This window comes from Colossoma macropomum, unplaced genomic scaffold (assembly GCF_904425465.1).
Source record: "Colossoma macropomum unplaced genomic scaffold, Colossoma_macropomum, whole genome shotgun sequence".
In the NCBI taxonomy this organism is placed as follows: Eukaryota; Metazoa; Chordata; class Actinopteri; order Characiformes; family Serrasalmidae; genus Colossoma; species Colossoma macropomum.
The window spans coordinates 21,046,868-21,059,943 of NW_023494787.1; the positions used below are offsets into that span (position 1 = coordinate 21,046,868).

General features: G+C 37.3%; 3 protein-coding genes across 4 annotated transcripts; 2 read left to right on the top strand and 1 right to left on the bottom strand.

The window, feature by feature from the left end:
- Positions 1-102: 102 nt before the first annotated feature.
- si:rp71-45k5.4 (proteasome_alpha_type_2 domain-containing protein) lies at positions 103-5,612 on the top strand. Of its 2 annotated transcripts, XM_036566406.1 has the most exons (9): positions 103-209; positions 1,365-1,441; positions 1,627-1,759; positions 1,916-2,038; positions 2,150-2,231; positions 2,365-2,438; positions 3,580-3,637; positions 3,789-3,845; positions 5,418-5,612. In XM_036566406.1, exons 1-9 carry the CDS (start codon positions 169-171, stop codon positions 5,475-5,477), a joined length of 705 nt encoding a protein of 234 aa, XP_036422299.1. In that variant the 5' UTR covers positions 103-168; the 3' UTR covers positions 5,478-5,612. The 2 variants fall into 2 exon arrangements, with proteins under 2 accessions (XP_036422299.1, XP_036422298.1); XM_036566405.1 differs by lacking the exon at positions 5,418-5,612 and having other exon boundaries at positions 3,789-4,045.
- wdyhv1 (WDYHV motif containing 1) lies at positions 3,903-7,014 on the bottom strand. The gene is made up of 6 exons (XM_036566407.1): positions 6,811-7,014; positions 5,239-5,338; positions 5,104-5,154; positions 4,862-5,010; positions 4,642-4,766; positions 3,903-4,552 (listed from the first exon to the last, which is right to left on the bottom strand). The coding sequence occupies exons 1-6, from the start codon at positions 6,888-6,890 to the stop codon at positions 4,449-4,451; spliced, it is 609 nt and encodes a 202-aa protein (XP_036422300.1). The 5' UTR covers positions 6,891-7,014; the 3' UTR covers positions 3,903-4,448.
- Positions 7,015-7,793: 779 nt separating this feature from the next.
- si:rp71-45k5.2 (uncharacterized protein LOC560783 homolog) lies at positions 7,794-12,735 on the top strand. Its single transcript, XM_036565504.1, is given in 5 exon segments — positions 7,794-8,420; positions 8,507-8,545; positions 8,547-8,603; positions 9,016-9,357; positions 12,724-12,735. Coding segments are annotated over 5 exon segments (618 nt in total). The 5' UTR covers positions 7,794-8,252.
- The last annotated feature ends 341 nt before the right edge of the window (positions 12,736-13,076 follow it).

The window sequence follows — 13,076 nt, forward strand, 5'->3', positions numbered from 1 at the left end:
GATTACACTTTTAAATTTACACAGCTGTCTATTAATAGCATTTATTTTGTTAATATAATTAATCAAATCTAATACTTTTTAACTAACCGCCTGCCAAAAACCTTTATTTTGACTTCGACAGCAGCTTTACCCGGAAGATGTTTGTGAGCATCTTCAAACGGAATAAAAATGGCAGAGCGGGGATACAGTTTCTCTCTTACTACATTTAGGTAAACTTTTAATTTGCTGAATCTTTTTGGTGATACTAATATGTCAGTAATACAACAGCTGATATATATTCATAATTTAATGTATGTACTCTGTCCCGTATCTCTCCTGTGATTGTGTTTGTGAGTCGTATCTGGGATGCAGTGTCACGCTAACCGAGCAGCAGCAGGACGGTGACTAAAACAGTGGAGTTCAGAAAGCTTTGAGTTATGCAGGAGTAAATTATCATTTGAATATTTCAGTATCTAAACATTATACCTACTAAACACCACCGTCTGTGCGAAGCTGAAGTCAGTTTCCTATTCGCCAGCTTCTTGTTCCAATTTTCCCGTTCCACCTTAAATGGTGCAGCAGTGCTTAAGTGGCGCCGGCACTGTTTAAGGTGGATCGAGAAAACTCAAATAAGAAAGTGATTTCAGCTCCATATTGTCTGTGCACAGTGTGCCAGGGATAAATTGGGGAGCACAGCTGACTAGTAGGTCGAGTCTCCACTAGCTGTGGGCCAATAACTGATGTTGTATCACGAAAATTGTCACAAGTGACTGTATTAGGCAAATTATCGTTCTCTTTTACGTGTATTATTCTCTTTGTGTACAATCATTGTAGTTTAGTGTAAGTTAAAAATTGAGTCCAATAAAGATTACATTAAATTATAAGATATACAAACAGAACGTCACCAATTAACTACACACATACATATGGAAAGATTATGAAATACATTATCAGTCTGATGATGAATACTGGGGTACATCCAAATGAAGCAGTACACTTGTACAGAAGGAGGGTGTCAGTGTGCCAGAAACATTTTGGAATATGAATACGTAGAACCACTGGATGTTAACAGTGTTACTTGCTGCTAAGGCAGAATATAGTTATCATCATAAGAATCAAATCAGAAGCTAGGCCAGTTGGTAATTTGTATACTAATTATTATCTACAGGGAAAATGCAAGCTATAGGGTGAGGTTCTGTAACCCTCTCATGGTACTTCACAGTAATATTGTTTATCACAATAATTCTGCAATCAATAACAATTTGTCTGAATTTACATTATCACCCAAGCTTAATCCCCCTGTAATAGTCAAGTGACTATTTGCACTGTTGTTTGATTTGGTTCCTCATGTACCCTCTAACCAGACTTGATGTTTTTTTTCACAGCCCTTCAGGCAAACTAGTGCAGATTGAGTATGCCTTGGCAGCTGTGGCAGCTGGTGCACCCTCTGTAGGAATCAAAGGTAAATACTTGCTTTACATCCCACAAGCATTAGGGACGTTCTGTCTTTCCTTAAATTTTTTGTCTTTGAGGATCAACTGAAAAACCCCACGGTGGCCAATTACTATTACACAGATGTGCTTCATGTTAAAACAGTTTAATGACATGTGAGGCAATGGTTTTGACTACTTCTTCCTCATTGTTCAGCTTCCAATGGGGTGGTGCTGGCAACAGAGAAGAAACAAAAGTCCATACTTTATGATGAGCAGAGTGTTCACAAAGTCGAGCCAATAACTAAACACATTGGCATGGTGTACAGCGGTATGGGTCCTGACTACAGGTATTCAATAATCCTACATTCCTGTTTATGTAGCATTTATTTAGCTCCCCATTGTTTTTAAGCAGCATTGTCAGATAGTAGGTTCCTTACCTAGTTAAGTGAGTCACTGGATTTGGATGACCATGTTCGGTATTCAGTGTTACTCTTTAATGACAGGGTCCTGGTCAGAAGAGCCAGAAAACTGGCCCAGCAGTACTACCTGGTATACCAAGAGCCCATTCCCACAGGCCAGCTTGTACAGAGAGTCGCTTCTGTAATGCAGGAATACACACAGTCGGGGTATGTTTTAATAATTTAACAGTGTATGCATATGAATACATATAATGTGGTGCTATGTAGCATTTGTATGATTCAGAATGTATTTATTTTATTTATTTATTTATGTTATAGAGGTGTACGTCCATTTGGAGTCTCATTGCTCATTGCTGGTTGGGATGAGGACCGACCATACCTCTTTCAGTCTGATCCATCGGTAAAGATAAATCCTCCTCAAATGCACACATTTTGTTGTGACTCACTTGTTTCTTTTTCAGTTTATCATATAACAATGTGTATGTAATAAAGATTGGTGTGTAATTTGTGTTTCTATCCTGCTGTTCCTGTAGGGAGCATATTTTGCCTGGAAAGCCACAGCAATGGGAAAGAACTATGTGAATGGAAAAACATTCCTTGAGAAAAGGTAATAAAGACAGTAAGAAGACACTTTGTAACCATAATATGACGGGTCATCTTGCTTTTGTTTTTTAAGTGTATGTGAACAGAGGTACAGAGGAAGAACTTTACTTTGAAATTTTTCAGCCCAATAAAGACAATATCCATTGCTGGGGGCTAACGTTTAACACTTTTCTTACTTAATAAAGCATTTAAGAAGTATATGGATTTAAATCTGCATGGCTTACTTATGTTTTAGATTGTAACATGTCTCGTTCAAAATTTACACAGTGGGGAAAAGAGATCTTGTGACTGGAGCATGTCACCCAATTGTTTACTACTAAGCAACTATATTACGTCATTACATAACTATGATTTAGCTTATGTGAAAGGGGAATCCAATTTTTCTAATTTTGTGTATAACTGAATCCTTGAGATTGTCATTCAAAGTGGTTTGATGTGAAATAATTCACTGTAGAGAAACTTACCAACTCAGATTTCTTTACAGCGGTGCTGGGAACCAGGGGTTACTACAACGCACATATAAAATATTTCATTTGCTATGCAAAACTACCATGTATCCTACATTTGTCAATGTATCAGGCAGCGTATTCATTACACTGTCATGTAATATTTTTCTGTGAGAGCTTTTAGAGGCATTGAACAATTTGAGATGTCTGCTTCCTATCACCACCTATGTGAACAATTCTAACTCTGTAAGTTGCTCTAGAACAGTGCATTTCACATCAAACCACTGAGAATTATTTTATTTACATTAACTGGTTTAATGGTGATTTAGAAAAATGTGCAATTCCCTTTTAACTGGCTCATTGAAACTTAGAGCTGTAGATCAAACAGTAGCTCTGTATTAATACATTGATTAATACATACCCTCATTGGGTAGAATCATAATCTGTTGCTTCTAAAAATCACCAAGACATTTTAAGAAAAAAAAAAAAAAGGATAAGTCTGTTTAAGTAAGTCGATTGTCTGAACTATACATCATACATGCTGCATTTTCTGGTATTATTTGAACATTATCAAACCACAACTAACCCAACACAAACTTGTCACTTTAAGCTTTGTGTTTGTGCCGTCTGCTGCTAGATAAAGTTGAAATACATCACTTCAGTGCTAATGTCTTTTATTTTCATTTTATTTAATTCCAGATACAACGAGGATCTAGAACTTGAAGATGCAATACACACAGCCATCTTGACCTTGAAGGTCTGTTCTCAACCATTTAACCTGTCATTATCTAAATGTGTATCTGGATAACTATAACACTGATAGCTACTTCTGATATTAGGAATGCACAAAATATCTCAAATTTCATACATTGCTATGTCTAAACTGTATCTTGTGAATCCTTCCACAGGAAAGTTTTGAGGGTCAAATGACTGAAGATAACATTGAAGTGGGAATCTGTAATGAGGCTGGATTTCGGAGACTCTCGCCTGCTGAAGTAAAGGATTACCTGGCAGCAATTGCATAAAAAACACAGGCAGTGTTTATTTAGTTATTTGTTGTTGGCAAACTCTGAATAACGGCATTTTTATTATTTGTATATCTATCTCCCGTCTCATTTGTACAAGAACTCAATTATCAGTAAATGCTAAGAACATGTTGATCTCACTGATTCTCTGCTGATCTTTTCACTGCTGTGACAGTTTCAGACATGCATTATTAGGCTCACATGACTCCTTAAAGATGCAATTTCAAAACAGTAGCAAAGACAATTGTTATATAAAGGCCTAGAGATCAACAGTGCTGTGTACATAGGACCCACTAATCATAAAAAAAATAAATCTGGACATTTAACATCTGGCAATAACCAAATGATGTGCGCTGAGTAGTGAATATTGTCATTGAGGAATGAGAAATGTCTGATATGTTGAACATTTGAGAGAGGATAGCAGCAGTGGAATCAGACATGTTTGTGCACTGTTCACTGAATCAGGTGGAGTTTTCCCTGTAACTCTCAATTCTGTGTCCTGGTTCAGCATGACTTCATTGCAGACTCTGCATAGATAATATGTCACTTCGCCCCAAAGTGTTGCACAAAGTCAGAAAGTTTATAAACTTCACCACAGCCCACATTAGCGTCCATGCTGATGAAGTCATCAAGATTCATCTTGGACTCTACAAAAAAAATATTAATAAGCTGTTACAGACAAGTACCAACACATTTCATTCAGTGTGTTTTTTTTAGATAATTTAAAATTATTTACCTGCCGTTTCTATGCAAGGATATGAGGGTGGAGGCATGCGCCATGTCCCATTAGAATGCTTCATGTGAGACCTATCAGAAGCAAACTTCTGCAGGTAGGTGACAGCTGGTATCACTCGCATTTTCCTTAAAGTAGTAAACATGTTGGACAAAATGTGAATTAACTTGCAACACAGACTTGAGTGAAAAATTTTAGTTCTCATCCTTTTCATTAAACTTACCTTCTAAATTCAGGTTTTAAGAACAGATCGGACCGAAAGGCTTCCCTTGAGTACACGTCAAAAGGACACGGGAAGGGGAGAGTTGTATCCAAGTCATATATAAAGCCCTGTCCTTGTTTATTCAAGTGCAGCAACACAACATGGTAATCCTAAAATGTGGAGAAATTATTATAGAGAATAAATGGATTAAAATTAAACTTCACAGTTTATTTTTCTGCATTCTTGCAAAGAGACCTGCTTACCCAGATCACTGGTTCATCTCCTCTACTAGATTTTTGCTTCCAAATAGGGATCTGCATTACAGAGGTTAAAAGCAATATTAAAATGAGGATTTTAAACAAACATGTTATTTAATTAGATTTAACCAGACTACTCACTGTTCTTCTTTCATTTGATATGAAGACTGCATACACCTCATCCACTGGACATGTCTGTTGATCCTTGACGTACTCACACAATTTCCAAATATTTTCCTCACTGCAGAACAAATAACATTTTTAATGAAAGAACTTCGTAAGCTCACCCTCACACAGAATCCATGACAATCTGTAATGAGGCTGGATTTCGGAGACTCTCGCCTGCTGAAGTAAAGGATTACCTGGCAGCAATTGCATAAAAAACACAGGCAGTGTTTGTTTAGTTATTTGTTGTTGGCAAACTCTCAATAACGGCATTTTTATTATTTGTATATCTATCTCCCGTCTCATTTGTACAAGAACTCAATTATCAGTAAATGCTAAGAACATGTTGATCTCACTGATTCCCTGCTGATCTTTTCACTGCTGTGACAGTTTCAGACATATTAGGCTTAATTTCCAAATATTTTCCTCACTGCAGAACAGATAACATTTTTAATGAAAGAACTTCGTAAGCTCACCCTAACACAGAATCCACGACAACCTTTAAAATTACAAATTCCTTTCAATGCATATGTGGAGTCTTCCCTCAGCTCTTTTTTTGCATGTTAATAAAATCTCATGATGCAACGTGACATCCTGAGTGAAGGAAAAATTTATTTGATGAAAGCTGTGCTGCTAATTCCACAGAAATGAGATGTTTAAGGAGGAAGCCTCTCCACAAATACTAGCACCTTTTGTAAAAGATAAGTCAGAAGGGCCATGACAGATAGCTATGGCAGCTCACCATTTTGAGCTAATACCTAATACTATACCTAAACTATGTGAGGAAAGTTAATTAAATTAACATATACTGTTAACATAAAACAACTACATTCTAATATTTTGTATATTTGCAATACCCATCTTCATGTTCTGCAAAGTGTAACCAAAGAGAAAAAATAAGTAGTAACAAGTAAAGTATATAAGTTTTCAAAAATAATTCCTGGGACCCCTGGATATTATGAACAAAATGTTGATTACTTGAATATCACAGATAGACTGAATGTTGTCACAGCTCTGAGCAGATAAAAAACAAAGTATGTGCTCACAAACAAGAAAGGGAATTTTGAAGCCAACAACATTTTAGTAATAGCAATTTTCAATAACTTGCAATAGTACATAAAATGAAAATAAAAAAAAAATCAATTTTGTAAGTTTTCTCGAGATTTTATAATTTTCGAGCTCAAAAACATTTTGCAACCAGACCGTTTGATTGGCAAATTACAGACGTCCTATACACTGTTTTTATTAGCTTTAGTTTCTAATTATTTAAATATTATTATTATTCACATCAGTCCTCGAGAAACCTGATTAAAACTGGAATTAAAATTGAGAATTGCTGAAATTCAGATGTTTTATAAAATAGCATGACAAAGTGACACGAAATTGATCATAATAGAATAAAAAATTAATACGTCCGAATTAGTTTAGAGACGTTACATGGATTAAACTCCCCACAAACACGGCTGAGATCTGCGTAGTGAATTAGCATCTAAATCACCGAATGAACAGCTAACATTAAAGCTGAGAGTCAGTGAAAACTCAGCCTACCAGTAACAGCCCGTATACACACATCCCTCTCTTAACGGAGTGATAACGGTGTATTCTGAAGACACGCCTTCTTCATACATATTTTCAACACATAGACTACGTTAACTAAATGCTTTTTAGCGGTAATAATGATAGCATGCAGAAAAAAGCTCAGAAATGTTGCTTTCTATCCTCGTCCATTTGCTTTATTTCGTAGAGCGTGTGTCACAGTTCATACAAGTCCGTGAGGGAATTTAGAGTGGTGTTTTAGTACCGGGCTCTGATCGGCTGCATTCCAACCTTAATCTCCATATTAACTGAAAACACAACTCGCTAATCACCTCAAATAGGTGCCAACTGCGGCACATTACTAACTCAGCGACCATATACATCACAAAATACGCGCATTACATGTAAATATGCGCTTCTCTGCGAATACATTACCTAAAGACAGCAGATGCAGTTCACTCAGGCTGCATCACAGCTCCCTACAACCCTAAATCTTGGCTTCTGCTCTCGAATAGTATTGTATATGTCGGGTAGGGAATTGTGCACATGTGGCTGAATCACGAGGAGCTCTGTGTTAGACAAATCATGCATGGTCTGGGTGCAGGAATCTTTATTTTAAGACCTACGCAGTGCACTATGTAGGAGGTAGGGAGAAAGTGGATGTTCTGCCTCTGGCTGGTTTGGGCTTCTTTAATCATCTGCTGGTTAGCTGGTTTTCTAAAAGGAAAAATCGCTAAAACAATGTTTTGCTCATGAGTTTCCATCCCAACACACAAAACCTGGGTTTTTAAGTTTTAAGACTATGATGAGAGATAAAGTTTAGAAAGGGCTAAAGCCCGTCAACAGTTCAGGTGCAACTGCCACCTTTTTTACTACTCGCACCAGTGTTTTATCTTTAATTAAGTAAAAAAAAAATACATGCAGATTTTTTTTTTACCATAAAACAGTCACAAGTTTGGGTAACGTATATGTTGCTTCAACTATTGCCATATTATTTGAACGTAATGACGATTTGACATTTTTTTTACAGTGCGTCGAGTATGTCATTATTCTCTAAAGTAAAAATGACAAGATCTAAAACGTTTTCTGTTTCATAGTCTAAACTGTCTAAACCGTTCTAAACTGACGAAACATGTTCATTTATTAAACATTTCGAAAAGCTAGGTGTCTCCAAACACCTAGCTATTCGTTCAGTGTGCGTTCCTCGCCCAAATAATATTAGCATAAAAGGTAAACAAATGAGGGATGAAAGGAGGTGAGGCTATATGCCGATACAGGGCCTCTATAGAGACATGATGGACCGTTAAAGGCGCCGCCCCCATATTAACACCTCATAAGAGTCTGGAACAACAGCAGTTAGTAAAGAATGTACAGGTATTCTCTTACTGTAGTCCTCTCAGTGTATATAAAGGTGAATCCCCCCGTCCTCTCTATCCACTCTTCTTCTGTCTGCCATGCACGGCGTCATGACCAAAGCCATGTGTGCGGGTTTTAGGCCGATGCAGGAAGAGTCCAAAGGAGCTCAGAGACGAAAATACAAAAGATACACGAAAGCAACATATGTTGGACTCCTCGCATATGTCATTCAAGATTCTCCAAACAAGATGCTCACATTTAGACAGGTAAATGATCATTATCGATTGTTGCTTGATAAAAAGGCCACTGTAGGCCAAGCGTGTGAATTAATTTCTTACCCATTTTTTTACAGATCATGGAGAAACTTGGCGTATTTGTTTCTGGGGACAGAAAAGGGTCTGGAAAACAACATCAGAGTCTGCCTGTCGTCCAACAAATGCTTTGTCAAGGTGAGTAAGTTTATTAGCCTAACTTATTCATGTCCATCAGCTAAATTTAATATGATAAGTAATGCCATGGAAACTGTCCTGACTGGTCTAAAGTGGTGCAATTCTGTATAGTTACACTTTGGATGAACATCTAACAGTGCCCAATTGAATTTCTGAGTTACATTTAATTTTCAAACTTTTATTGAGAATCAGCACTGAATTTGGCTAAATACCAGTGGCTCATATGACCAAAACATCAAAGTGAATTTAGATTAATTTTAGCTAGATTTTGTTTTTTTTAATGTATAAGTTTTATGTTCAAGCAAGCTCAGAGAACAAATGAACCAAAAGACATTTAACATAACCTGTGTTTCTGTTTTTATTAATTCGCATGAGTGAACATATAAACTCCAACCATCTGTTTTCCTTTCAGGTGCCAGTTGATCCAGACTCTCCAAATGCTAAAAGGAACTTTTGGAAAGTGGACGAGAGCTGCATAACCCCAAAGATGCTGCGCCGCCACTTTAGTGACATGACGGCTATGCTGCCCAGCCTCATCCCTCAAGGGCAGGGTAAATGTGAAAGTGGAACTGTGTTAGATCCTCCTTCACCAGCCTCAGGCAGCAAGGAGAGCAATCGTGCCATCAAATTCAGCAGCCCGTTTTCAATAGAATCATTGCTGAAGAAGGATGACCACGCTCAACCGAGGATCCCATCCGGTCAGGACAGAGGAGACCTGTGTGACTACAGACTGACTGCTGCAGCCAGCAGCCATGTGTCCATAGGAAATCTGTTTTACAGCTTTACACACCCCTATTACATGTACAGTTCAGCAGTGACAGGACTCTCAAGGTTCCCTGCAGAGGGAAAGGGTTTATCTGCTGCACTCGATCATGCACTGTGTCCACCCCAGCTCTCATATGATCAGACTGTCCTGAGCAGGCTCTCAAGCGCTTCTCCATTTTCACACAATCTGAGATATCTGAGATGGTAAATGACCAGGATATACAACTTATAAATTTGCACTTTGAAGAATGAAAAAGATCAACAGTAATATTTGAGGAATTTCTAAAGGATTCCTTTAAAAACCTTATAGTGAATTTGGACAATCAGTACAGTTTACTAAAGGATTCTACACAAGTATTACAGTTTACTGAAAAACAGTACTACAGGAATACTGAAAGAGGGGAGAATGATAAGTTTAATGCAGCACTACAGGAATTTTTTTAATTTCTTATAGTGTTACTGCAGATCTTTTTGAGAGGGTCTGTTTAGGCCTTGTTTATGTGGGCTTTTTAATGTGTGGTGGTAGTTTTTTGGTTTCTTCTGGTTTACTTATAACTGTGACGCTGATCTGCATTTTCCTCAACAACATGAAAAACTGTATGTAATTTTTGGTTATTTTGGCAGAGTAAAGGTCTGATTTAATGCAGTATGTGCAGATTTCCTCTCTAATCGCCCATACTACATACATAATATTGTTCCACCAGTCTCTTTCTTCTTTTACACAATATGTCCATGGAATGGGAAGTTAAACCAAATAAATGAACACTCTATCATTGTTCCGATATAAATTAAATAGGCTACATAAATACACTACCAAATCAACTACACTAATCAGCACACCAAATCATATTAATACTCATCCAGTAATACCTTCTACAGTGTAGATTGAAATGTTGTACTTTACCTAACAAAATGTAAACTGATAATTTATCAACAATTTAAAGTATTCCAAGAAAAACAAGAAGAAACAGCTTAGACCAGCATGAATTCCAGCATTTGCAGCTTCCATTGCTGTTGACCAGCATAGCAGTATTCAAAACATAACATATGCTGGTTTTGCTGGTGAGCTGCCATGCTGGTCCATGCTGTTTTTAGCAGGGTTAAAATTATTTGCTATTAGCAACTGTAAATATCTATGTATAGTAATATCTTATCACAAAATTTACTATGAACAGCTATTTGATCAGCCACCACTTTACAAATATGAGACATATCCTGGATATTAACTGTATTTTAAGTTTATTCTGTGTTATACAGCTTTATTGGTCATTACTTAATCATTTACAGCTCAGTTCATTAAATATTTCTTACATTTTACAGCTTTCTACAAATTATTTGTCACCTATAGAATATTAGCATTATGTTAGAATCATTTTATACATGTATTTGTAACAAAATGGGTTTTATGATTGAAAACAATATCCAAACTATTATTTTAGGGTGTTTTTCAGTTTAGAAGTCTGTTCTACAGCGACACGCCTCCATGAAAAAGGTCTATAATGACACATGACAAAAATTTAGACAACATGCAAACAATGCGTCAGCAGGGTAGTGAAGTGTTAGCAATAATGACTGCGGCTGAGTTTCCCCCACTTTGGACCATCAGTTGCCATATTTCCTGTTTCCACATGGTGGCAGTAAAAGGTAAAAGAATGCAAGACTTCAGTTAAAATGGCAGACTAGACTCAGCATAAATAAGCAGTCCGATTTAAAAACGCTTTAAGCCCATTAAAACGCCGTCAGCTCCAGCAGATTTACAGGGTTACAGTGACTACAGTACTTAGGCTACTCAGAGGACCTTATCAGCACAGTGTTCAGTGTTATGGTTTGAAATGCAGGCACATTTTTAATAGATTTTTTAAAAAGTTACTGAGTCAAAAATAAGTTACGTTGCTAAGTTAATGCTTAGCTATTATGCTGAAGTTTTTGCTGTTGTCTGGCTGCACCATTCTCTGCTTTTAAGGTTCATTGTTGTGTAATGAGGATGCAGTGTCACCAGGTTGACCGACCACTAGCTGTGCAAAGACCGAGGTTGGTAAATATAAGGGAGGTGAAATCCGTTTGCTTTTGCTCTAAAAAGCTATTTCTACATGTTCACCTTGATGCCCTTTACCTCCTTTGCGGACTGTATGGACTGTGTGAGAAACGTTGAGCCAGGCAGCTGTGGGGCAGAAGTTTTGTCTACTGTGTGTCAAGAAAAGATTGAAGCTGCGTCCAAAATCACATACTACAACACTAAACACTGTCAAAACTAGAACGCCACCATCAGAAGTTATTGTATTTTATACTTTTCCTTTATGGTCCACTTACAACATTTGTATGGTTTTATGTAACAAAAATGGTAATTTTTTCATTTTTACATGGTCATTTTTCCAACCTCCCTTTATCCCTTAGGATTAAACAGGCTGTTTTTGTCACTGTGCCTTTAAAACTGAAATAATATAAATGGGCTTGGTTCTGATTGACTGCCCTGTATTGCGTCTCAATTCAAAAAGTCTGAGCTGGACCACTCTTAAGAACTTCAAGATAAGTGGGCGGGGCTAAACTGCTGTAGACTGAATAAGTGGATATATGTAAATAAGCTGGTTCTCTGACATCACAGAAACAGTATGTTCAAAGCAGGCCATTTTTTTGCAGCGTAGTTTCCAGCTATGGGTCGCATGGATAGGAGTGAACAGTACATTCAGAAACTTTAACAACAATACATTTTTTCAAAAAGCAAAGGGAAATTTGGTTTTCCTTGATACAGGCCTTTTATAACAAATCCCCACTGGCAGTGTAATTTAGTCGAATAGGTCCATGAAGAACCTTCCTTTACAGAATAGCTGTGAAACTTAAAGCTAGATATTACTGTAACCACACTGTCATCTTATTGGTTAGACATGAAACATTTGAAACATCTTAAATGGAAGATGACTGTGTGCAAATATGTTCCTCAGTTCCATGAAATTACGGGGTCAGATAATAATAAGGAAATGATGAAGTGAATCGTGACAGAAGTGACAGGTTTGGACTGTTGGGTCAGTAAGAAATAATGAAATCCTAACGACATGCAGTGGTGCAGCTACTGTCATTGTGGATTTGGTCAGGAGACGTCTGTGGGTGCTAAAGCGGGTGCCGTCAGCATTCACAGCTACATCCTACGGCATTCCTTCAGTTTATGGGATTACTGATGGCCGACCTAGATTGTGACACAACTACCCCCTCTGTCCATCCCACTGACCAATCAGCAGAGATTACAGAAGGAGTCAAGTGGGCAAACGTTCAGTTTGGACATGTGACTGTGATGGTGAGCTTGGAGCAACACTGTTTGGTTGTTGCCTATGCTTCCTCTCCATTTTTCTCATTTTTCTAGGAGGACATGTGATCATATATGGTTTTAAAGGAGTAAGAGTAATAATAAGGCTCTTTTTAATGCAGATGTATCTCTTAAATTGATGTGGAGGTTGCATGTTGCAGTAACCTTGGAGAAACTTTTCAAAATGTAGTTCACAAATGAGAATGTTTTCTTTTTGGTTTGCAATAATTTAACATATTATATAGAAAACAAAGATCTTGACATTTGAAGGATCAGCTGGCCAAAGTCTTACCTTGAGAGTTATAGTATTCTCCACACATTTTAGCCTTCTGCTGGGAGGTCAGTACTTATCAGCACTCAAACCTTTCAGATATTTAAAAGGCCTTTATATTTTAACTACACTTTGGAAA